Source organism: Cajanus cajan, chromosome 5, assembly GCF_000230855.2.
Source record: "Cajanus cajan strain Asha chromosome 5, NIPB_CcT2T_4, whole genome shotgun sequence".
NCBI classification, from domain to species: Eukaryota; Viridiplantae; Streptophyta; class Magnoliopsida; order Fabales; family Fabaceae; genus Cajanus; species Cajanus cajan.
In genome coordinates, this window is record NC_138521.1 from 25,191,565 (window position 1) to 25,218,272 (window position 26,708).

General features: G+C 29.4%; 3 protein-coding genes across 8 annotated transcripts; 2 read left to right on the plus strand and 1 right to left on the minus strand.

Moving 5' to 3' along the window:
- Positions 1-449: 449 nt before the first annotated feature.
- Positions 450-3,662, plus strand: LOC109807529 (thioredoxin domain-containing protein PLP3B). Of its 2 annotated transcripts, none has more exons than XM_020370071.3 (9): positions 450-595; positions 749-834; positions 1,822-1,896; positions 1,989-2,036; positions 2,145-2,287; positions 2,394-2,466; positions 2,615-2,676; positions 2,988-3,085; positions 3,262-3,662. In XM_020370071.3, the coding sequence occupies exons 2-9, from the start codon at positions 751-753 to the stop codon at positions 3,369-3,371; spliced, it is 693 nt and encodes a 230-aa protein (XP_020225660.1). In that variant the 5' UTR covers positions 450-595; positions 749-750; the 3' UTR covers positions 3,372-3,662. The 2 variants fall into 2 exon arrangements, with proteins under 2 accessions (XP_020225660.1, XP_020225659.1); XM_020370070.3 differs by having other exon boundaries at positions 475-668.
- An 8,663-nt stretch (positions 3,663-12,325) lies between these two features.
- Positions 12,326-17,961, plus strand: SFH12 (SEC14-like 12). The gene is made up of 15 exons (XM_020372158.3): positions 12,326-12,435; positions 12,626-12,747; positions 13,274-13,487; positions 13,887-13,986; positions 14,131-14,397; positions 14,496-14,573; positions 14,680-14,781; positions 14,901-14,950; positions 15,137-15,230; positions 15,343-15,417; positions 15,565-15,624; positions 15,881-15,986; positions 16,475-16,869; positions 17,508-17,582; positions 17,712-17,961. Exons 2-15 carry the CDS (start codon positions 12,720-12,722, stop codon positions 17,721-17,723), a joined length of 1,656 nt encoding a protein of 551 aa, XP_020227747.1. The 5' UTR covers positions 12,326-12,435; positions 12,626-12,719; the 3' UTR covers positions 17,724-17,961.
- A 774-nt stretch (positions 17,962-18,735) lies between these two features.
- Positions 18,736-23,295, minus strand: LOC109809287 (uncharacterized). Of its 5 annotated transcripts, none has more exons than XM_020372547.3 (8): positions 23,055-23,295; positions 22,789-22,952; positions 21,680-22,256; positions 20,951-21,064; positions 20,787-20,855; positions 20,588-20,653; positions 19,377-19,436; positions 18,736-18,915 (listed from the first exon to the last, which is right to left on the minus strand). In XM_020372547.3, exons 2-8 carry the CDS (start codon positions 22,926-22,928, stop codon positions 18,820-18,822), a joined length of 1,122 nt encoding a protein of 373 aa, XP_020228136.1. In that variant the 5' UTR covers positions 22,929-22,952; positions 23,055-23,295; the 3' UTR covers positions 18,736-18,819. The 5 variants fall into 5 exon arrangements, with proteins under 5 accessions (XP_020228136.1, XP_020228133.1, XP_029129115.1 ...); XM_020372544.3 differs by having other exon boundaries at positions 23,062-23,294; XM_029273282.2 differs by having other exon boundaries at positions 22,789-22,914; positions 23,062-23,292.
- Positions 23,296-26,708: the final 3,413 nt, after the last annotated feature.

A 26,708-nucleotide genomic window follows, 5' to 3' on the forward strand; every position in this document is an offset into this window, starting at 1 on the left:
AATCAATTTCGGAACTCAAAAATCTTATTTTTATAGACTATTTTCTATTTTGTAATTTTTTCTAATATTTTTTTCCTTAAAAATAAACATTAGTGATGACTTTATTATTTTAAATTTTATTTTCATCGTCCGATTACGATTTCAATTGCGACAAAGGTGATAAATACTTCTCGCATAGTCGCATATATATTTTAATTTCAATTTTGTTCTTAAACTATTTCTTTATAAATTATAAATCACTCACAACTTTGAAATAATTATCCAACTGTACTTTTTTGTTTTAATGTTTTTTTTTTAAATTGAGAGAGACACGCCTTTCAGATAACTACTGTTTTTTATTTTACTTTTTCTTTTAATTCCGCTAGTAGAAAATAAAATTTATTATTTATATTAGAAAATAATTTTCCTTTGATTTTTTTTTTCTTTATGATTTTGTTCTTAAAGGGTCTAATTAGAAAATTAGGGCCACGAATCCATGACTATGAATCGTTGCTAACGGGCCCAACCCACACCCGTCTCCTTTCTCCTTCCTTCGTGGACGACGCAGATAGCTTTGTAGCTTCCATCAACAAAAGAAACAAACACATACATAGCAGTAAAGCTTCAATTTTTGAAAAACTTTCTCTCTTCCCATTTTTAGCACCCACAACTGCACACAGATCTTAACGGTGCGGCCATCATTTAGTTTGCGTCTTAATCGTTATTACTTTAAATTTCTGATCTTGGTTTTGATTTTTGTTGACAATAGAGATGGATCCAAACGCGGTGAAGTCCACTCTGTCCAATCTCGCGTTTGGAAACGTAATGGCTGCAGCTGCTCGCGATTACCAGAAGGTAATTTAACGATTCTTCACTTCTCAATGCAATTTTCTTTGCGGTTTATTCGGTGGTTTCGCTTTGCACCAACGTTTGTGTGAGATCCTAGGTCCAAAGATAAAGATGTCATTTTTTTAGGTCTTAGCACAATCTATTCTCACTATTGTTGTTTTATGATATCATGAATGGAGTAAAGCTTTTCATTTGGTTCTGTTGTTCAATCTTTTCCTTTGCGATTCACCTTTTTCATGATTTGATAGTTACAAAGATGGTTGTAACTATTACGGTATTACCCTAGTTTGCTTACTGTTACCAGAAGGTTATGACATTGTAATGTTCTTTTATACTTGAATATGGGTATGCACTTGCACTTGTTTTCATTTGGAGCAAATAAAATGGGGTGTTTTTGGTGCCTTCGAATGTGGTAGATGCTTCAGGTAGGCAAGAAGGCTCGGACAAGCAACAACAACATCCGGTGAGAAGCAAAATTTGTTAATACATGCAAAGACACTCTGACCCCAAGTCAGTGAGTGTAAGAGGTGTGCAAAAAATGAGCCTAGTTAGTTAGCTACTTGTAGGCATGAAATGCATTATATAACAATAGTTAAACATTTATCATTGGCCAAAGGCCATAGGCCACGTGGCAAGCCCAAAATGCATTATATAACAATAGTTAAACCTTTTTACTGCTCTCTTTTTTTCTTCTATGAACTCCTTCCCTTAATTATCTTTTTTTTTCTTTTCTTATCAAATGTTCTTAATATAGCACTCTGTTTAAGAAGCTTAAAATAGATTATGAATAGTTGAATTTTGTATGTCCTGGGTGATAGGTTTTGAAGTGCTACTTTCTCAAAAGTATTATGTGGTATGTTTTTAAACTAATTTTCTGTTTTCTCAAATGCTAACATTATGCTATAATTTTCTCTGAAGAGTGTTGTTATGTATAATTCTTATGCCAGAAGCTGCATATTGATTGTAATGTAACACATGCTATGATCCCTTCAGGAATTGCTTGCTCAAGAGAAGGCACAACCATCAAGTTCAGTAAATGAGGAGGTTGACCTTGATGAGTTGATGGATGTATGGTTTGCAAACTTTTCAACCTCATCATATAAAAATATGTGTTGATCCCTTCATTCTAATTTAACTACTCTACACGATGTTGATGTCAGGATCCTGAGTTGGAAAAATTGCATGCAGATAGAATTGCAGCTCTTAAGGTGACAATCTCCATAAGTACCGAGATGCAAAGGAAATACAAATTTTTGTTTTTACTTTTTTTATTTATAAATTGCCTTGCCATTCACAACCAGATTTGTCTTTAATAGAAAGAAGCTGAGAAACGGGAGACATGGAAGAAGAAAGGTCATGGAGAATACAGGGAGATAAGCGAGGGGGATTTCTTAGGTGAAGTCACTGGAAGTGAAAAAGTGATTTGTCACTTCTACCATAAGGAGTTCTATAGATGCAAGTATGTTATTGCCTTAAATATTATTCCTCGTGACTTGTAATCTTTCTGTCTCTTAATTTTGACATGCACATTGTTGCATTGCCTGTTGTATAACAAATGTTTCCAGGATAATGGATAAGCATTTAAAGTCTCTCACACCAAAGCATATTGATACAAAGTTCATCAAGCTTGATGCAGAGGTCAGCATAAACCATTCTATAGAGATGATTTTGGAGTTTGCTTTGGGATTGAGTTAATGTAACTGTAACATTGGACATATTATCTTAATGCAACTGTTAGTCTTGGTAAAGAAATTGAATGAAGTTCGCTATTGAAAATGGAATGCAGAATGCACCATTCTTTGTTACAAAACTGGCTATCAAGACTTTGCCTTGTGTCATACTGTTCAGGTGAGGCTTAAATCTGTACCTTTTGGAACTTTGTCAATTTAGTGCATTCATTACTGAATAGTGTTGATCTTTCTGTTAGGTCTCAAAAAAATGAGAATGAAGTTTAGAATCCTTAAACAATCTTGATCCTCAATACCCCACCCACAAAAAATAAATAAAGGACACAGGTGCTAATATATATTTGGTGGCAGAAGCTATCCTGGAAGAAATAAAATAATGTTACTGAATCAAACTGATAGAGTATATATAATAAATGCAGATAAAATTGATTTGTTATAGCTGTATATTGGCTAAGGTGTTTCTTTCTTCAGACAAGGAGTTGCAGTAGATAGATTGGTAGGATTTCAAGATCTGGGAGGGAAAGATGATTTTAGCACAAGAATACTGGAGGCTCTACTGATAAAGAAAGGTAATGCGATATATATATATATATATATATGTATAAATAAATATATATATATATATATATGTATAAATAAATATATATATATATATATGTATAAATAAATATATATATATATATATGTATAAATAAATATTTTTTTTACTTAGTGACTGGAAGGTTTTTTAACTGTCATTTGACAGGCATAATTGCGGAGAAGAAAGATGAGGATGAAGATAATGAATATCCTGACAGTACACGTAAAGTCGTTAGATCCTCCACAATTGCTGGTTCTGATTCTGATTCTGATTAGAATAAATCAGCTGGTGGCATCATAAAAGAAGAGTTCGCAGTTTATCTTCATATCCTTTTGGATTTCGGGCTTGTATAATTATTGTTACACTTTTGGTTTGTTTGCTTTTGGGAAGGGGTTGAATCCATAGCAATCATACGGATACTGTACCGCTCTACCACCATTGTATGAACCTGTTCAAGTAGGAAGTTGCCAACGTTTCTCCCATCCAAGAGTGACAAAAGTTTGTAACTCAATTTGTAACAGAAGAAATTGATATAGGTTTTCTAAAATGTATTCAATTATTTTCCATTGCGAGTGCATTAGAAGCCACTGGGATTGGGCCAGGACTTGAAGTATGCATGAAATCATAGTTCCAAACATCATTACTACCATTATACCAAAAACAAAAATGTGAATGCATTATCATTATGACAAGTTCTACTATGGTGCATCATTGTTTCATGTGATCTATTTGTGCACCATAAATAATGATCCTTAGATTTATCTAGCTTTTATTATTATGATGCACCCTCCCACTTAGTAACAACACTGTCTTCCTTTTTCTAGTAGCCTTTTTCACTAACCACCATGTATTGTACTCAAAGGTGATTTTCGGTAACTGTTTCATTTTGGGACTGATAAGAATAAGCCTCCCTCATCTAGTGCTCCTCCACCGTCCCTTCTGCCATCAACAATCTTCTATTGGGTCTTATAATCTACCCCACCATCACTCTCTCAAATGACTCCTCCTTTTTTTGTTGTCGCCACCTCTCTCTCTCTCCTTGTCACTGTTGTGAAGCTCTCTTACAATATCTTTCCACTTGCGCACCAAAACTCCTATTACATGATCTTAACAAATTGAAAATCATCAATGATAAAGAATTGAGTGATGATCAAATTTTAACAAATGAGAATTGATGACCTGGTTCCCAATCTTCCTCCAAGATTGTGAATACTCAAATATTGCAAGGGTGAAGTGAAATAGGGGGAGAGATGGATAGTGTCAAGTATGGTGGAGTGAATGCCACGCTTCTCCAAGAAGAGGGTGCAAGATGTTGCTATCGACGACAACGAGAGGGGTGTTGGAGAAAGGAGCAATGAAAGTGACTTGCTCATGGCTAAAGGATTTCTTCATAATGGGTCTTGTATGATGACTTACGGCTGTGGGTTTTGAAGGAACATCGTTACGACTCAAATTGTTTCGAGCAATCATAGGTAATGGTTGGTGAAGGTTGCTAAGAAAGTGGAGTGACAATGTTATGGTGAGAGAGGGTGCATAATAAGAGTTATAGGTTGGATCAATCTACCAGTCACTATTTGTAGTACACATGACCACATGATGAAGTGGTGCACCTTAGAACTCATTTATCATTATATCACTTGTTACTTCAAAATATATGTTTACATCGATGTTTTTAAAATTAGATTCTTAATCAAATCAGTGACAACATTGGTTTAAAGTTTAATGGTTAAATCAATATTAATTAATAATATATTTTTTAACATTCCAATATCATATATTAATTAATTAATAATACAATATTATAATATCATTGAATCACAACTAAAATTATTGAATAAGAAAAATAATTTGAGCCAATGTTTTAAATAGAAATTAAAAAAGTAAATCATAATAATCATAAAAACTATACTATTTTATTCAAACATAATAATTAAGTTGAAAGAAACATCACCAATTCTCATTTTGGAAGATTTTATCATGGAGCATTACTAATTTGTCATGTGGAAGCAATGTTTTAAAAATTGGATTAGTTACCAAATTAGTTAGAATACTAGATCAATTGATTAGATGTTGGATCGATAAATTACTAATCGAATTGCATGACTCGATCTCTATTAAATTTTTAAAAAAAGAATATTCATGTCAAATATATTTTATACTTATAAAATTCAATAAAATTTATATCATGTCTTAAAAATCTGCTAAAAAATTACACAACACATTTTATATATATAATATAATTAAATTATGATTTTAAATTAAAAATATACTATAAAAATAATTTAAGTGAATTATATATCAAAAAACAAGTTAGTTCGTTGGTTACTAGGCCTCAAACATGCAAATCCATATGAATCGGTAAATTGACGTGTGATTAATATGTTTGATAAGCATGTACATAAAATCTTGTTAGGTGTGGTGATCTTGCATGTTGTCCACTTGTCCTTAACATTAATATTTATTTTTGAACTCTTGTGAATTTTTGTCTAGGATCCAATATTTTATTAAAACAAAATATAGTGAAATAATTAAATTAAATAATCAAATATTGAAGGAAACAATGTATAGAAATATTATTTAAGTAATGAGGATAAAAAAGTTTCTTTAGATAGCATTTGAAAAAGAAAATGTCATAATCTAATAAAATTAATTCACTTACAAAATATCTCATTTAATTAACTAAACAAACAAACTTCATATTGAAATTAATTTCAGTCTTAGATATTAAATAGATTATGTTAGAAAAAGAATATTCACTTTGTGAGTGTTTAATTTTCTTCACAAAGATTAATTATTTTTGACACCGAATATCTCATACTAATTAAAAAAAATTGCTTATTTCAACAAATTAAACTATAATTTTTGTAAGACCAATGCCAAATGCGTGATATCACATGATGTTTTGAGCGTTCAAATAAGGAGATTTTCAATACTTGCTCACGCTAAAAGTTCTACTAATTAAGCAAATTAATCCCGATCGAAATGTTTTCATGGCTTTGGTTTGTTATTATTACAATGACTCACTTGTATTTAAATTTTATAAGTAGAGAATAAGTCTTGATAACTAATATCTTAATAACACTTTAGATACTAATTAAGTAATCAAAAATAATTTGTTTTATCATTAGAAATATGCATAGAAAATCATAAAAGTTGTGATATTACGCTTCTCAATAAAAAATATTAAAAATAAGGAGAATGATTTTAATTAAAAAAAAATATTAATGTCAATAATGAAGTTTGAGAGTGGATACATTGTTGAAGTTGTTTTTGTTGAAAGCAAACTTAAAATTAATTCAAATACAATTAAATTATTATTCAATTAATAGAGAGCTTTCCATTCAAGATTCAATTAATAGTAATATTTATAATATTTCACCCTAACGTTGTTTATTCTTTGGTGTACGCTTATCAATTTAATGTATAATTTACTTTATTACATGACAAATATGACAATTTACCGATATATATTTATGATGAATAAAATATTTAATAATGTGATTATATATTTATTAAATATTAATAACTTTTAGAAATCACATAGAAGATAATTTTTTTAATAAAAACTGTCAATTTATATACATGTATTTTTTAATCATAAATTATATAGACGAATTTATATATATCAACTTACTAATATATTTACAAGCAATTTTTATATATGCATAACTAACTTATTACTATATTACTATAGTATAAACTATGTATTAGTAACAATAAAAATATTTCACTTTTAATATATAGTTCAAACATTTCTATAAAATTAAAGCTTAAATATGTCCTATTATTTATTATAGATTTTTTTATAAACTTAATCTAATATTTTTAAAATTATAATTTGACCTATTAACTTATTTAAAAAAATTATTTCATATTAATCACGTTGAATAGGTCAATAAACTTAATAAATAAGTCAATAAATCTATTTTAAATTACGCATGCAAATATTTTTTGCATGATAAAAAATAATTTAATATATTACCATTAAAATTTAAATTTTAAAATAAAAATAAAAAAAATAAATAATCTAAGAAGGACAACTCATGTATACCCTATATATACTAATGTACACTCAGCCACATGTTATGACGAAAGAAGATAATCTTATAAAAATAATATTTTAAATATTTATATGTTATTTGAAATATTTTAAATAATCAATTATGAAGATGAAGGAAATGAGCAAGTGAAGATGTGATTACTAGAATTTCTACTTTAGATTTATGAGATTTTATACAAAAAGAGTATGTAAAATATCTAAGTGTAAAATGTCAAAAATATTGATAATTTAATTTTATGTATCACAAATTTATTTATTTAATTATATTGTTAAAAATAAAATATATATTATATTTTATTATTATATATCATATATATATAAATAGGTTGCTTATGTCTAACATACTTTTTTCTTTTATAAGCCTAAGTCCGGTTGTTTTAAATAAATAAACTTTATTAAAAATATGATTTTTTTATTATTAAAAAGGTTAGTAAAATATAGACTTTAAATAGGTTTTAGGCCATAAACTTTTGTTTAAGACTTAACATATTATCATTCTTAGGTGTTAACTAACCTTAGTTATTGTGATTCTTATAAATAACTAATAAATAGAGTAAATATAAATTAGTCCCTAAAATTCTATGTTGCTCGCAATTTAGACACCAATTCTAATGAAACTAAAAAAAATCCTGAAAATGTAATACGCCGCTCATTTAAGTCCTTCCATTGAATAAGTTCCATTTTTTTAAAACAAAAATGTTTATGTGATACAATAATGTGATGTAACATATATATGGTACATATATAGAATGACACATGTGACGTGTCACGTGGTGTGCCATGTGACATATATGTTCCACGTAGCATATGATTATATAACACAATATCATTTTAATCTCTAAAACTGTAACACTGTTTAACTTTAATACCTGAAAGTATAACTTAATGTCTGTCGTAACTCGAAAAATTATGATATTACGATTAATGGTTTGAACTACCTTTTTAAAAAAATCTCATCAATTAGGGAATGTTCGAAAATCAGACTAATTCTTAATTAATGATTTTAAAAAATAGTTCATGGAGTCGCCACCAATATTTTGCTCAAAAGATTGAAAAAAGAAGATTTTCGAAAGTCCAATAATGACCTTAATAACCAAAATTGGGTTTAGGGGCCGGTTATGTGTAGGGAAGGTACTAAGCACCTCTACAGCTCCCTAAATCGGTACCCTATGATGAAGCTAGGATGTCTACATGGTTATTTCTTTTTATTTGAAACAATACTTGTGAAAATAAAGAAGTATAGAAAAAAGAAGAGTATTGAATGAAATAACTCTTGATTGAGCTTTATTGGATCTTCAAATAAGGAGATCTATTAGATACTTTTTGGCTACTTTTCACACTACAATATGCCTCACAAAATCTCAAGAAATATAGGAGGGAGGAGAGAGAAATTTCGAGCTAATAAGACTTCCTAGACGAATTTTTTGGGCCTCGGAAGCAGTGCTCGAGTCTACTATTTATAAACGTCAAAACTGACCAGAACAACCTATTTTGGATCAGTTCGTTATGAGTTAAATTTGAATCTGGAACGATTCGTTCTGTGTTAGAACGATCTGTTCTAGATTTGAACTTGACTCATAGCAACCTATGCTGGAATGGCCCGTTCTGGCTCGTTCTCAGCTAGGGTTTTCATGCCTTTTAGTCGGCCCGTTTAAGCTTTAGAACGGTCCGTTCCGGGCTACTAAATCAAACATGTTGGGCTTTAGGCCTTCTAATGTCATATCATGTCATTTCCATGCTTCGGGAGCTCCTTTCCTTCATAATAGAAGTTCATTTTTTTGTTTATAGGTCTGAACGAAATTAGGTGTCTACAATGTCACTTTAGTCGCTAAAAATTTTAACTTGATATAACTTTAGTCTTCAAATATTTTCATAATTTTATTTTAATCAACTAATTATGACTTGAATTAATATTTTTATAATAAAATAGATAATTAAATTAATATTGTAAATATGATGATAAATATTTTCAAATCATATTAAGAATTTGGTATTTAATATTGTATTAACCCTTATACATAAAATACAAACAATTATCTTGTGTGACTTTTCTAGGATTTTAGAGATTCTTTTACTTTCATATCTAATTTAACTTTTTGTTTATCATAAATATTTATAAATTAAATATTAATACTTTAAAAATAAATTACCATTAACTAAACATAATCTTGTTGTAGAGAAAAGTCGGACACCAAAAATGGGGGTTGAATAATACCTATATAAAAACTTTCAATTTTTTTGAGAAATAAATTAGTAACATTAACAATAAAGTGTAGAAAAATAGATGGATGAAACACACGGTAATTTTTATACTAGTTCGTCTCAACTATTGAGACTACGTCCATTTTTGTGGCGTGTTAGTGAAAAGAAGGTTTTGCATCAAATTTTATTGACTTTCTCTGTGATTTTAGGGATTTGCTTGTCCTTGTTTGTTTGTGCACAACATGGCTTCATTTAATAGATTTGTAAGTTTCAACAAGCTTTCTTTGTTTGATCTATTAAGAAATTGGTTAGTCACGCACCAAGTAGTCATTACTTATTATAAATGATACGTATTTAAGACTTTATGAGGTAAGGTTATATGCTATCTAATGATACCTCGTTTGTTTAAAGGTTTGTGTCTTATGCTTCGTCTAATTTGTATTTTGTAAAAAATATTTTTCCTTTAAAAAAATATTATGTTTGTTATCATTAAAACTTGAAAGTTTGAGGGATCTAAGATCATCTTTTAACCAAATAATCTCTCCCTTTTTGATGATGACAAACACGATTTTGAAACTAAGACTTTTCTTGTCTTGGAAAATATTTTCGTTGATTAAGACCAAATGATTTTTGCAAAGATAACTTAATCAGAGAATTTTTTTTAATGGGATTTTCTTTAAGACGTGGAAGCATTATAAATGTATTAAATTAGTACAAGAACACATCTATCACACGTTATGTATAAGATCATACAAGCTTTTAGTTTTACGTATACATTCATTTAAGACATGTATATTGACAAATTCTTTTGATCTTGTTGAACATTTCATAGAATTATTGATGATTAAGTAGGTATGTATATTAACATGCTTATTCATTTTAGAATCTATCAAAATGAACATATCGACTTATTCGCATTAGGGCATACATTGCACATTAGAGTCTCAAATGTCTATTAGAGCATGTGTTATCTATCATGTATATCAAGGCCTATGTTGCATATCAGAGCCTAATGTGTTTATGAAATCATATGTTTAGAGTATGTCGTTTATTTTCATGAAAAAGCCTATTTTTCAAAGTATTACTAATTTATGATATTCATACTAGAGCATATGTAAGTATGAGATAAAATGCATAATTAATTATCTAAAAGGCATTATATTTGTATAGAGCAAAAATTTAGCAATACCAACAATTATATACCATTAATCAAAGCATAATTAATCAGAACATATCCAATTATTAGAGCATATCATACAAAAAAAATGTATAAAAAAAAAAAAGCTAAATTGTTCAAAAACTAATCTCTACTTCCCCTTTTAGCACTAGCAAAAAGACTGTGCAAAAGTGGATCTCCCCTTAAGACTAGTCTCCCACCTCATCAGAGCTCAACTCAATGTTTAGAGGCTAAGTAACTTGTGAAATTTTCTTTCATAAAGTGTTTGCTTCTAGTAAGCAAAATGGAGAGCTTTGAAGGGACCAACAAGAAGATTATCTCGATCAGCTTCTATTGTAAGGGGAGAACTCTAGGGTGGAGCAGATGGACCCTGTTGTTTAGGAGAGGGTAGACGAACAATTTTTCTATACAGAAAAACAATTTTACCAGGTAAAAATATATGAAAAGTACTAGTTTTTTTTTAATATTTTAAATATGTTATATCTCTTATTCTAATTGTCAATTTCCCCCCTCTTTAATTATCCATTTTATTTTCTAAAATACATAAATAAAAATAGTTTCTAGTTTCTCCATATTTATATTTTATTTTCATATTTAATTCTCTCATAAAAATTGTTTCTTATTTTCCTATTATGAAAAATATCTATCACTTTGATTTCCCAAAAAATTAAATTTTTTATGTCTTTGATATTTTATTTATTTTTATTATAATAACATATATATATATATATGTATATGTATATGTATATGTATATATATTGGAAATTTTTTATTTGTTATAAAATAAATTGAATAAAAAAAATAACAATTTGACAATTGAATAATGAATATATTTATCATTGTATTTAAAATATTAACTTAATTATTTATTTTATTATGTAAACATTCAAGTCATAATTACTTGAATAAAATAAAATTATGATAACGTTTAGAGATTAAAGTGACATCAAGTTAAAATTTTAAGAATTAAAGTGATATTAAGTTACAATTTCAAGAAATAAAGTAATATAGTGTTATAGATTTAGAGATTAAAATAATATTATATTTTATAGTCATATGTCGCGTGAAACATAGGCATCATGTGCTACATTTATGTGACATGTGTCACTTCACATATATATCATATGTATGCCATATACATATATGACACTATCATATACTACTTAGACACTTTTGTTTAAAAAATTAGAACTTATTTAAGAAAACAACTTAAATGAGTGAAAAATTACATTTTTAATAACTTTATTTGAGTTTTATTAGAAGCATGTACTAAATTGAGAATGGACATACAATTTCACAAACTAAATTAAGAGCGACATCCAATTTTAGGAACTAATTTCAGCATTTACTCAAATGCCATAAATAACTATAAGAATTAAATCAACTTACTATTTTACTTTTTAATTTTAATTTTACATTCCAATAACAACATACTTGCTGATAAATGAGCATTTGATTTGGATTGATATTGTTTGTTATTTATGGATGGTGTGTTTCCGTAAACAACAATCAAGAATTATTCGCATGTGGCAAGGCAAAAAGGGATGAGAGACATGATCATGGGAGAGAAATGGATGCAACATGAGTGGAACAGCCTCACATTTCGCCTAAACACCTGCTTCTATCTCTGTCTTTTCTCTGTCTTTTCTCTATTGATATCTCTCTTCTCCAAAATAGAAAACCGTGACTTGGTCAATGGCCCCATTGTGGAAGGCTCATTGTCTCTGAAACTAGAACCTATTTTCAGGCTTATCCTCTCTTCTTATAACTTCTTTATTTCCTTTCTCCCTGTCCCCTTCGCTATCAACAGGTCATTTTTTTTTCTTTCTTCATTTCTTTTTTGTCGAACTTTGTAAATCCCATTGGATACTCGTTCCTCTCTTCCATCTTCCGGTGTTCAGTTCAGTTTCTTATTCTACTTCATTAGTTTTCACACTAATTAAAACCTCACACTCATGCGTTACGCTACGTTCATGACACGAGGCTCATGTGTTTGCATGGCATGCACGTTGGTGCAAATGTTAATTGCATGCATTATTATATGTTTGATGGATTAATTATTACTGATTGGTGGGGTCGCATGCATGCAGGACATTCGGGTGTGCTGTGTTTTTTTCTGCTTTCGTATGATGAGTGATTGATTACCCTGAATACCCAGCAGAAGCTATCAACAAAAGCCACACCATGTCTGGACCCCTGTCTCCAAAGACATGTCAGTTTCATCTCCCTAACAGTTTTCTTTCTTTCGAGGGTTCATCTTAAATTGTCCATTACATCTTTGGTTCAGACTATTTCTGGACAAAACACACATCACATTCCATAAAGGGCACATAGATTCTTTTACTATTCTCGATTCAAGGGCTAGAATTTTATCTTAGTGCATGCATGTTAATTTGGAACTACGTTCTCCAACTATAAAAATCACGTCAAATGGGACTTTGATGTAAAAGCTACGACTAGCTGCTTCAACTTCAATGTGAAAACTACGTATATACATGATCTGATATCAAACACATTATTAGTAACCGGCACAATAAAGATTTAGTTTGAATGTACGAGGTAAAACTCGAATTCTGATCAGAAATGAAAAAACTTACAAAACTAAATGTAAGTTGTCTTGTGATAAAAATGAACGATTATTTCTTCAGCTGAGAAAGCTAAATCACACAAGCATTAGTACTTTTGTTTGGCTACGATGATATGAATAAATAATTGTGATTGATGGTTGCATATTGCAGCTCTAGAAAAGAGTGATCGGGTTGGTTCCTTGAAGCAGAGGCTGAGGAACTCCCTGACAAAGAGCAGGAGACGCAGCAGCAGCAAGGTCATGTCGGTTGAAATCGAGGATATCCGCGATGCCGAGGAGTCCAAAGCTGTTGATGAGTTCCGTCAGGCTCTTGTCTTGGAAGAGCTTCTCCCTGAGAAGCACGATGATTATCATATGTTGCTCAGGTCACCTCACTTTTCTTGCTTAATTTGCCTCCTATCAATGAGTCACAAAAGTTTGATACAATTTGTTAACACTCAACAAGGTTGGTCATAATGGTGGAAACTATTCATCTTTGTAAGAGTGAATAGGAATGCTATCCTAATTATAAAATTTGCATCCATGGCTCCATTCCTACAAATAATGGTCATAGTCAGAGTAATTATATAGTTTGGCCCCCTTATGTCATTTTGATCCTTGAAAGTTTTTGGCATTACAAGTTGGTCCCTATTGTTAACTTCAGGAACCAATTTTACAGGCAAAACAATGAAAGTAAAAATTTTAGGGACCAAATTATGTATTCACTCAATTGTTTGAGTAAGAACTTGACACTTTTTCTGCATTAATTGCGTTTTGTTGAACAGGTTCCTGAGGGCCAGGAAATTTGACCTTGAGAAATCAAAGCAAATGTGGTCTGACATGATTAATTGGAGGAAGGAATTCGGTGCTGACACCATCGTCGAGGTATTTCTTTTTGAACAACGTTATTTGTGAGACTTCAGGGGATGTATTAATAGTGTTATATACTAAACCAATTAACCTTTTTTCCACTTATTTTATAATTTATCTCCTCCTTTTTTTTTACTGATTTAGTGGCTTCTATATTAGGATTTTGAATTCAAGGAACTCGATGAAGTGTTGCAATATTATCCTCAAGGACATCACGGAGTTGATAAAGATGGAAGACCAGTGTACATCGAGAGGTTGGGCCAAGTAGATGCCACCAAGTTGATGCAAGTCACAACCATGGATCGCTACATCAAGTACCATGTCAAGGAGTTTGAGAGAACATTCGATGTGAAATTCGCAGCTTGCTCCATTGCTGCAAAGAAACACATCGATCAAAGCACAACCATCCTTGATGTGCAAGGAGTGGTAAGTATTAGAAAGGAGCCAATCCATTAATGAAATTGAAATAGTAACTTAACAGCAACATGACAATTAAACTTGCAATGTTGATCTTAATGTCACAGGGGCTTAAGAACTTCAACAAGCATGCCAGGGAGCTCATCATGGCCCTTCAGAAGATTGATGGTGACAACTACCCTGAAGTATGTTTTTCTTTTATTTTGGTCAAGATTTTCATAAAAGTTTAGTTCCAAATAATATTGTAGCTTACTGGGTTGTAATATCATGAAATTTGTGGCTTCACTGCAGACCTTGAACCGCATGTTCATCATCAATGCAGGTTCTGGATTCAGAATGTTGTGGAGCACTGTTAAATCTTTCCTTGACCCAAAGACCACATCAAAGATCCATGTGAGAGAACTAAGACCTTGTGTTAAATATCTTCCTATCTTTTTGTCAAGAAAATGGGATTTTATCTTGTTTTTGTTACAAAAATGGGATTTTATCTAATTGAGCTTATAATTTATCAGGTTCTTGGCAACAAGTATCAAAGCAAATTGCTTGAAATAATAGATGAGAGGTGAGTTCATGATAACAGATACATACTTTTACATTACATCATAGTACCTGATTTTCCTTGTGCCACAAGTAATATCAATCCTTTTCCTGCTCCGAAATTTTCATATTCTATGTATGCAAAACCTTTTTATCAACATTGACTTAAGGCTATTAACAATCTTCGTGTCTGTTGATTTTGCTTTGCCAGTGAGTTGCCAGAGTTTTTGGGAGGCAGTTGCAACTGTGCTGAAGGCTGCTTGCGCTCTGATAAGGGCCCTTGGAAGGATGCAGAAATAATGAAGGTGTGATTACAATTTGTTTTTTTCTTTATCATTTTATGTTTTAATTAACAATTTTTGTTCCATATGGATTTGCAAGTTTATGTATTTTATGTATATCTATATGGACTCGCAGATGGTTCAAAACGGTGCACACAAATGCTCAAGGAAATGTGAGGTTCCTGACATGGAAGAGAAGACAACTTCTGAGGTGAGATAGCTCATATGACTTTCATTTTCCATTTCTATTTTGAATTGTATATATTTTTCTGTATACAAAACCATTTGATGATTTTTTTTAACCCTATGTTTCTTCTGTTATGAATTAATCATCAAACTAATCAATAAGCATGTTTAGGAACCAGAGACTCCCAAGGAGGCAACTCTCACCGCCCAATTGTCTGCTGTCATTGCTGAGGTATGTCATTAGCATCTTTCATATTATCCATGCTTAATATCTCAAAAATATAGTTAGAGGTTAATATATATGAAAAATTACACCAAAAATTTAATGTATATATATCAATGACATATTTTCGTCCTAACCATATTTTGTAGTACATTTTGGTAGCTTCAATGTGGACATTTTATGCAGAAGATTGCATATTTTAGAAGTCTCATGCACCATTTGTTTTGATATTAAAAAATTACTAAATGTTCGAAAAATATAACAGGCACCTGCTGCTAAGGCATACAACTACGAGGACTTTGTCCCCGCTGCTGAAAAAACTGCTTGGAATAAAAAGGTCGAAGACAATCAGAAATTTGCAGTGTCCAAAGGTAGAATTGCACCTTTGTTTATCTATTCTATAACGCATATTTCTAAATGACTGAAACTTTTTAAAGTCATCTGTGAGGTGCTTTAGATAAGTCTCGCCAACTTATTTGTCTATTAAAAAACAAGTTAAAATAAGAAGCATACATATACTACAACAGCAGTAGAAGTTCTATCACAACATGTGATATCGGCTACATGAATCATTCGTGGGTGATCCCTGTTTGAGATTTTGACAAGTTTTACGTTAACTGTTGAAGGACTAATACAACTCTCTTTTTTACGTACCCGAACTTGGATAAAGCTGTGAGACCATCTACCAAAAAGCTTCATATAACAAATATGCTAATATAATAAAAGTATTTGTGTATTCCTCACATGCATTTAAGTGAATTACTATAGCATTTAAGTTTTTCAATCATTCAAAAGAAACTTATAATATTTTATCATATAAAGACTAGTTAGTGACATGATTGTTTTGTGGTATTGATAGCTGGTGGATCAGACGTTTACGCCATGGTTGATTCGTTCAAGATTCACGAGAAAGTGAACTCCCAAATTTTCACTGGCGTGATGGCCTTTGTGATGGGAATATTGACCATGGTGAGGATGACGAGGAACATGCCAAAGAAGCTGACAGATGCGAACTTCTACTCCAACTTGGGTGGCGAATACAAGGGGCAGATCTCAAACTCTGACCAAATGACCAACCCCGCAATCTCTGCCCAGGAGTTCATGACTGTGATGAAACGCATGGCTGAGTTGGAAGAGAAGATGATCAACATGAACAACGTCACCATCTGCATGCCACCTGAGAAGGAGGAAATGCTCAATGCTGCCATCTCCCGTGCTGATACTTTGGAGAATGAACTCTTGGCAACCAAGAAGGTAAACAAATATATACCCTTTTTTTTTTATCAGTAAAGTAAAATCAGAATAAGTTTCACTTTAATAATATGCAAAAAATATATATATTACTGAAAAGTCTGCATTTAAATGGGCATGCATATTACTGAAAACTCTAATCATGAAGAACGGTACGAATAGGTACCTATGCTAATGTACTTCAGTTTTATCTTTATAAAAACTAAATCATGAAACATATATTCCTCGTTTAATGATCATGCACTAATGTTAACACATCAGAAATAACTATTAATATAGGTAAGAATAAATAAATTTACCATATACAGTGGTTTATCTCACCAGATGAAAATATAAAAGTAGTGCCTAGACTATTTTTTTTCAAACATATAATAGTAGCTTATGTTTTATCTGAAAATGTAACAAATTCTCTCATATTCTCTTTACCGCATATCCTCTTCTATCAGGAAAAATTCATGAAGATTTTCAATAAATAAGTGTTCATTAGTTCTTCAAAATAATTGAATCAAGCATGCATTGAGCTATAAGCATAATCTTAATTAGGGACGTGATTATTGCATTATTTTTCTCACCATTTTATATTGATGCACAAGTTTTTATAAAATATTTACATCATAAAATTAATGGCTCGGTCTGGTTAGGCTTTGGAGGATTCACTTTCTAAGCAAGAGGAGCTCTCGGCTTACATTGAGAAAAAGAAGAAGAAGAAGAAGTTGGTACGTACACTACAACTATATACATATCATTTTTTTGTGTGTTTAGTATTTTCTTTTATATGTAACAAGTTATTTGTTTATAGAACTTTTAGGGTTTAGGGTTTATTAATATTTCGTTTTATATTGCAGTTCATTTGGTAAGCGATCAATTTAACTGGGGTTGAATTCTACGTTCGACTTTCCGAAGATTTCCCAAATGCCATTTTATCACATTAAATGTTCAAAAAGCTACTAGATGTACCAAAAATATCATCGTATAGTAATCAAGGATTGGACTTGTTCTCGATGTATATAAAAATCTATGCACAATGTATGGAAAAGCCAGTCCTATTTTTGGACGTACATTACTGAAATGAATATATACTCTAATATGAAAATAGAGAGTACGTCTCACTATATATATGAAAATCGAAACCCTCGCAAAGAACACTAAATTTTTTTTTTTGGATATGTGAGTAAATAAAATTTTATTTTACAAGTAAAATAATAAGAAAAACATAATACCAAAATATCATTTTAAAATATAAGTAAATTTCCTTTGTTGAATAGCATAATAAAAAATATTCATTTTATGTCAAATTTGAAATATGCATGATCAGAGAAATAATATCAAAGGCACGCATATTATCTTTACTCATGTAACAAAACAAAAAAAAAGGCACGTATATTATCTGTCAAAATAAATAGTATATAATTAGTCTTTTTATTTGCACGAAATTTTAACCAACCTATTCTACTTTAATCACTTGGATTTTATTTTTTTTTCTCTGAAGTCGACTAACTGCAAAAACACTCGTGATTTAAACCTACCACTTAATGTAAATTATCCTTTTATGAATCATTAGAGTGGAATTCGGGACTAAAGAGATGTACATAATTTATGCACTTTACTCAATCAACTCATTAAATGCTATTTCACTTATTTACAAAAATGTAGTGATCGATCGACTTGAATTTGAATGTAACTAATTTACAAATATCACAATCATTTTAATATTTGTTTATAGCACAAAATAAGATGAATTGAATCTATTTTTTGTTTTTTAACATATAGTGAGTACAATGGTGAAAAATTAACTTTTTGTATTTTTTCCCCATTTTCACTCCTCTATACATTTTACATTACATCTAGGCAATAGGCATTGCTCCAAACTAAAACAAGCACACCATAGAACTTTTTGATTCAACTTTTTGGGTTATCTCAGGTATCTAATATAACAACTATATATGAAAATGGCTAAACACAGCGATGAACAAATGATGCGTAAGAAAGGGGAACAAGACACAAGCCTCTGCTTCTAAGGTCTGGCTTTAATTCTCTGCTATTTGAATCCTGTAGCCAGAAAACAAAAAATAATGAACATCACATATTTGAATGCCTATGTTGGGTTTCTAATTGGCTAATATATTTCGAAGTCATAATTATAATTTTCTTTACTTTCTATTTTTTTTTTTTTTACTGAAGTCTGTTTAAAACTTCACATGTCAATGTACTATAGAGCAATGCATGAATCAGAATCCAAAAAAGATTAAAAGAAGAGGAAAATTAAGAAACATGTCACGAGCATAAATTATTACGTATAATTTCAAATAATTATCAATTATAGCTAAAAAAATTTAAAGCATATATCACTTAAAAAGAACTAAATCCTCTAATTAAGGAATATAATTTCTGAAGTATACTCTTCACCTATAGGAGTATTCTGGAAATATCAAACAAAACTATAGCTGATCAAAAAAAAAAAAAAAAATCAAACAAAACTATAGTATATATATCATATATGCATGTCTTACCAGCTGCACCATTCTAGAGGGCTTGGTTTGCACGGATTTCATGTAAGGAATGCTCAAAGTCTGCAGATAATTGAAAGAGCATATAAGTCTGAAAGAAATATACAGATCTACGTATAATTTGTTTTCTTTCTTAAATCTTCCTATATTCTATGCCTTTAGCCAGCCCTGCGTTCCTACACTCAAAATAGTGCAGCTATGTATCACATATTCACATTGATTATGGTAAACTATAAAAACTATTACTAGGGTCAGGATATTTTACACAAATAGTACTATCTTCATTTTATAATAATTGTCATCTTAGATTATTTTTTACATATTAAAAAACCTAATAAATAAATAAAATAATAATTTTACAAATTTAATTTTATGATTAACATTTTTGTACTAGAAACAATATAATGCAATAACTTCTTTCTACGTAATATTATTAGAATTATTATAAATGAAAAAGAGATAATTAATAGGTTAATGAAAAATTAACATGACACTTATCATCCTATTTACAATATTAATTTAATTATCTATTTTATTGTAAAAATATTTAAATCGCAATTATTTGATTAAAATAAGATTATGATAATGTTTGGAGACTAAAGTGATATTAAGTCAAAGTTTTACAAAATAAAGAGATATTGAGTTATAATTTCATAGGCTAAATAAGTAACACAATATTACAATTTCATGGATTAAAATGATAGTGTGTTTTATAATCATATGTCATGTTTAACATTTAAAATGATATTGTATTTTATAATCATATGTCACATGATACATTCACGTAATGACATGTGTTACTTCACATATATGTACTACATGCATGTTACATGACAATATTGTGCCAAGTAGACACTTTTATTTAAAAAATTGGAATTTATTTAACAAAAAGACTTAAATGAATGACATATTATATTTTTAAGAACCTTGAGTTTCATTAGAATTAGAGACTAAATTGAGAAACACATACAATTTCAGGTACTAATTTGACCATTTATTTTTAAATCTATATGTAGTCAACTTTAAATTAAAACATTTTGAGAATATAACAAAATAAAAAAGTTTCTATATAGTTTCTCACTCAACACATCTACTCATTTGGAATTTATTTTAGAATTGTTTTCTCAGAAAGATTTTAAATTTTTATTTTGTTTAATTAACTAAGAATGCATGACTGACATTATTTATGATTATTTAAATATCTAAATATCCACCTGGACTTGTTGATGAAGGAAGTGGATGTAACCAATGGCTTCACTCAAGACAGAGGCTGTGCTGGTCTGCGAATTAAAATATCAAAATATAAAGTGTCAAAATTAGAAGAAAAAAAGCAACAATAAAGTTATTTTAGGAAGTCATAAATGGCCTAAAACTATTGACATTATTTATGATTATTTAATAGGTATGATGTACCTTCCCGAAAGGTGCCACCAATCTCTGGAGAGTTTGAATTCTATCCCCCAATTTTTCCTTTCTGACCTGCTTTGAACTCAGTCCACATCAGTTTTATTTTAACATGAAAGAAAGAGACCCAAAACATCAATTTAAATGCCACTTTATTATAAAATATATATTACCTTTAGGGGCGGACAAGATGGCCTTGACTTCTTAGCTTTTGCTTCAGATTCTTTTGGTAGAGAACAATTGCCGGGCCTTTTCGTCATTGCAACTTCTCTTGTAAATGATGAAATCTATAATTTAATAGAAAAGGTTAATTATCCACTAAAATAGGATCACCTATGAGAATTCATTTTTTTTATCAGAGAATGTAAAAATGAAACTCCTGTTCCAAATATTATTCTAAATTACTAATTAGTTTTCGCATTTGTTGTGGCAAGAAAAAAAAATCATTTTCCAATAATCAATAAAGTTTTACGCTACTTTGATAAAATCATACTGAAAATGCTACATGGTGTCTAAAGAGATCGACTAAACTAAAGCAATACTACTAATGCATAAGTTTGTAAAAATCTATTGTCAAACACTTGAAAAGGGGGGTGTAATTGCATTTTCGATCTTAATTAACCTAAATTGAATTATAGAAAGTAGCTATGATATTTAGAGAAATCTAAAGATTTTAGTGGAAATACTTTTGGATTCAATAGCCGAATGAATTTTGACACACCAAAGAAAAATGAGTTATACAATAACAGTACTAAAAACGTTATGAGAAATTTAAAAAAAAAAAAAAAAAAAAAAAAAAAAAAAGGTCTGTACAACTTAATTTTAAAGTCATAAAAAGTTTTATTCATTATTAACTTGTATGTATTACTTGCATAAGAGAAGTAGAGAAATATAGTACTCACTTTATTTGAGCTGTTTGATGAACTATTTTCGCGGCCATGCATGTCACCATAGCTCAAAGACATGCTCTCGTTAAGACCAAAAGTATTATAGCAAGGTTGAAGAGCATGATTACTTGTATGCAGATCTAACATTTTAGGATTTAATCCCAAAGAACATGAAACTAAGGAAGAGGTCATATCTAGGGTTGGTAAATTCCAATTCAAGGAAACATCGCCAAAGTTATTGTATCTCTTGCTTAGGGTCCCTCCATCTATAGGCTTGTCATCATGATATGCATTATTCTCCGCAAGAAAAAACTCTTCACCGGTTACACGAAGACTAGATAAGAAACTAGGAGAATATCGTGGTTCATGAATAGGGACTAGTGATGATTCCTCCATAGTGTTGATCATTTCACCTTTGATTCTTGCTGGAACGAGATCACTATCTGGCTGTTGAGTGAGGCTTTTTCCATGGTGAAAACTAAAGGCTTGCCTTGTTGAAATTCTTAGTGATGAATCAGTTGTGGCGTGCTTGTGTTGTAGCTCTCTTGAATTTGTAAAGTTTTCGGTTGGAAATCCACTGTTACAACCATTGCTGCAAACAAACTCACACATATAAGCTAATGGGTGATATCGCTGTTTCAAAGATGAAACAACTAAAATCAAAGAAAATCAGCAGAATAATCATGAAATTTGATGAATTAATAATCAGGAATATTCAACAACAGTGGAATAATCTTGAAAATGAGGATACCACTGCAGCTAGCAGACTTTAAAAATCAAAAGATTTGTAGTGGAAAAGTCCTGTACAAATTAGTGCATGCTTTCTACTGTATATATCCCTATCTTTTCCCAAAAGATCACATCATATGTTTAATATGCTATATAAGTAGTTAAATTTTGTTGAATAACATTCACAGGCCCCAAGAAAACAGTGACATACATAAAAAGATGTCCACTTTATTTAAAGAGGGTTCAAAGAACTCAAATATCATATCATCTGATTCAAAGATTTCATTAGTTTCACCTGAGACGATGATTATTAATTAGTTATTATAATTATATTGGGGTATTTAAGTTATAGATCAAGAGTTGAGTTCTACTTAAAGGGGTGCTAAGGAACTTACAACATGTTGCTTGGGATCCATGATTGACTAGTGATATCAGTGGAAGGTTTAGAATCATGTGGTGGGGTTGATGAAGTTATTAAACACTGAGCAGATTCTTCTTGGAGCTGATGCTGAAGATGAAAACTGGCAAAATCCATAGTTATCTTAAAACTTGAAGATCCCTAAACAAAAGTAATCAAGCTAATTAGCTAGCTACCCTATCAAGCTTGATACACCTTTCACTTTTTACAATGTAATAAGATGCGATATATATGTTGATATACTTGATACCATGCACAAGTTGCAAGCCCTTTTCCTCCTTGTTGCTCTCTTCCCTTTTTAGGTCTTTTGGAGTTCACTATGCTCACTCAAAAGATCACTCTAGTTATAAGGGGAATTCCCAAAGCAAGTGCATAGAGCTTCGAAAAAAGGCCCTGAAAGAAGGTTATGGTGCTAGACAGCAAGGTTATTATATATACCGGTTCTCGGATCAACAAGTTGACTGTGTTTATATGCTTTTGGGGTAGACATAGATATGACACCTTCGGGGAATATGCATGAATATATGTAAATTCTTCATAAAGTTGGGGTAGTGGTATGGACCCTTTTTCCTCGGTAAAAGGTTAGTGGACCTTTTGTTATGCATACAATAATATAGCATTTCAAAACAATAGGACTATTTAATTTTGGTTAAGATCGAATGTGAGTCATACGGCAAAGTGTGATGAGTTAATTATTTGAGCCATCTCTTTGTTGGGGAAGTTGTGTTTGCATTGTCAAACCGGTGGTTTTAGCCACCATCATTATTGAGAGGGAATAGGGAAATTTTAGTTGTATTAATTGTCAAACGTTTTTTCAGCCACCATCATTATTGATTGCTATTTAATTGTTAAGGGATATGCTGATCCTTCAAAGTTACATATCGATTAATTAGGTTTGATCTAAGGTGGAGAGAAAAAGTTGCTCCCTCTTATGTACATAATTTTTTTTTTTAATGTTTTAAACTTTCTCTTTTGTTCTATTTCTTTTTTGTTTTTTACATATTTTAAATAGTATTAATTAACTTTTTCACATATGTTTCTATTTAACTATTGTTATTCTTACTCTATAATTAATTTATCTTGTTAAAGATATTGAACGATAATATTTTTGGCTTGATATATTAGTATTAAATATATTTTGTGCAAAATTTGCAAACTTAAAAAATTATGGACATGATAGAGTATTCAATTTGAGTTGAGTTAGATGAATTTCTAGCATATGGTTATTCATGGATTAGATCAGATCATTTTAGACAATTGCTTCCTATACACACAATTTTATGTGTTCCGAAATGGGTGTTTTAAGACATGATGAGTGCAGAAAATAAAAAGTAAGTTGGATGAAAGAGAAAGAAAAAAAAAACACTATACTCTCGATTTTAAAAAGAAAAATCATCCTATATAATCACTTCAATTTTATTAATTCACCATTAAATTGATTATATTTAAAATTTAAGTTCAATCTGATTCGGTCTAAAGTAATTTGGATTAATTAGATCGATTTCCAATTTTAATCTCACTTTTTTTTAGAAAATATTAAATAAATGATAAGATATATAATATCTATAGATTAAATGTATTTTTAGTTCTTACAAAAAAGTGAATTTTGATTTTGATTTCAAAATAATTTTTATTCTTTTAAAATTTGAATTCAATATTTTTTAATTTTTTTTTTAAATGAGTTAACTTTAATTTTGATCTCTATAAAATATTTTTTTTATCCATTAAGATATGAATAATCGTTATTTTTATCTCAAACATTTATTTTAATATAAATAAATACTAATATTTTAGGGATCCAAACAAAAGTAGAAGTGTTATAACATGATATACATTAGGCACTAGTGAGCATTACTTGGGATGATAACTTCATCTTTCCTTAAACACACACCAATTAAGGAGTGTTACATGACAACAAAGATCAAAATCGATGATTTCGTATTTTTCATGAAAATAAAAAACAATGTTATAAAAATTAAAATCAAATCTCATTTATTTTATATAGAAGAAAAAAAATATATTTAATCCACAAATATAATAAAAATAATAGTTGAAAATATTAAATATTTCATTTAAATTCATCATATAACTAATAATAATATAACTTTTCAAATATATAGGCCAATTGTTTTAATCTTTTTTTTTTTAAGTGTTTCTAAAAAAACTTCTTTTTAAAGAAGCATATAAAATTGTTTCTTAAATAAAAGTTACAAAAATAATTTTAAAATAAAAAACAATTTAAACAAACATATTTAAAAATGAAAAGTAAAAAAAAAAAACTTTTTATTTAAAAATTATTTTTTGAGAAAAATAAATAAACAAATGGGTCTATATTATTAAAAAAATTACAATAAAACTTGATAATTATATATATGTAGCTCTAAAAAATTATCTAAATCATCTTTAATTAAATATATTTTTCATAAAATTTATGCATAATTCTACACAGACACAGACACACACTCAAACACACACACACACACACATATATATATATATATATGTGTGTGTGTGTGTGGGATGATTCATGTGAGAAACTTGCTTGTACGAAAATATGAGAATAATTAATAATAATCCTTACATTAAAAGACTACAATAAAATTATTATATATTGTCGCTATCATATAGTTCACTTTATCATTGTCATCATTATTATATTATTACAATTGTTGTCACCTCTACCTCTATTGCACTATTGCCACATCATCATCATCATCACTATAACCACTATCATCACTCAGTGACGGATCTAGAAATTTTAGGTAGTGGGAGCAATACTTACTCATATATTTGTAGTATTAAAAATTTTAAAGTATAAATATATATCATAATTATTTTTACAATTTTTATATCTACAATTATGATTAAGGATGGAAATAAATCGGGTAAGACTAGATTATATTATAATTTAATAGATTTGAACCTAACTTTCTTTAAAATTACATGTCTTTAATATGACTTATTTATCTGTCATAAACATTTTTTAAATGTTTGGTTAGAACTACAATCTTAAATACCTACTTTATAATAATTTAACACTAATAAAACCATAAAAATAAATATGTTAAATTTTATTAAAAAAAACAAGTTTAATTTATTTATGATATAAGATATTTTTAATATCTGATATAAATTTTTAGATGATAATTTATTTTAAAATATATTTTATAATACAAATTCAAAATAGAATATAAATCTTCCAATCTTTCCTATTTTGATTTTTTTAATCAACATATACAATCTTACAATCTTTATTATTTTGATCTTTTTAATCAACGTATACAATAAATAGAAAATACAAAAAGTAAACATGCATAGTACAAATTTTATTTTATCAAAAAATAATTTTTTTAACATATTACTTTATATAAGTGAACATTAATATATATATATATATATATATATATATATATATAATATAATTAAACTTTTTTTAAAAAACTAATTCATTATTAATGGATATTCTTTATCACATATATATGAGAACTAATCTCCTTCAAAAATTTAAAAAATATTAAATAAATGAACACCTCCTTCAAATTTATATTTTATACATATGATAATTTAAATATATATATATATATATATTATTAGAATATAAATTTTATTTTTTAAAATATATTATTTTTTTAATAAAAAAAATATGCATAAAATGGTAGTGGGGGCAAAGTGCCCCCACTATCTCCTATGTAGATCCGTCCCTGTCATCACCATTACACCACTGTCGTCATCGTCACCATCACCATTATCACTATTATTGTTACCATTGCTGACAATAGTGATGGTAGCAATAATGGTAATGGTGGTAGTATCAATAGGGATGCAGTAGTGGTGGTAGTAACAGTTGCAATAACAATGGTGATAATGATAAAGATAAAGCAACTACGTTACTTGTGA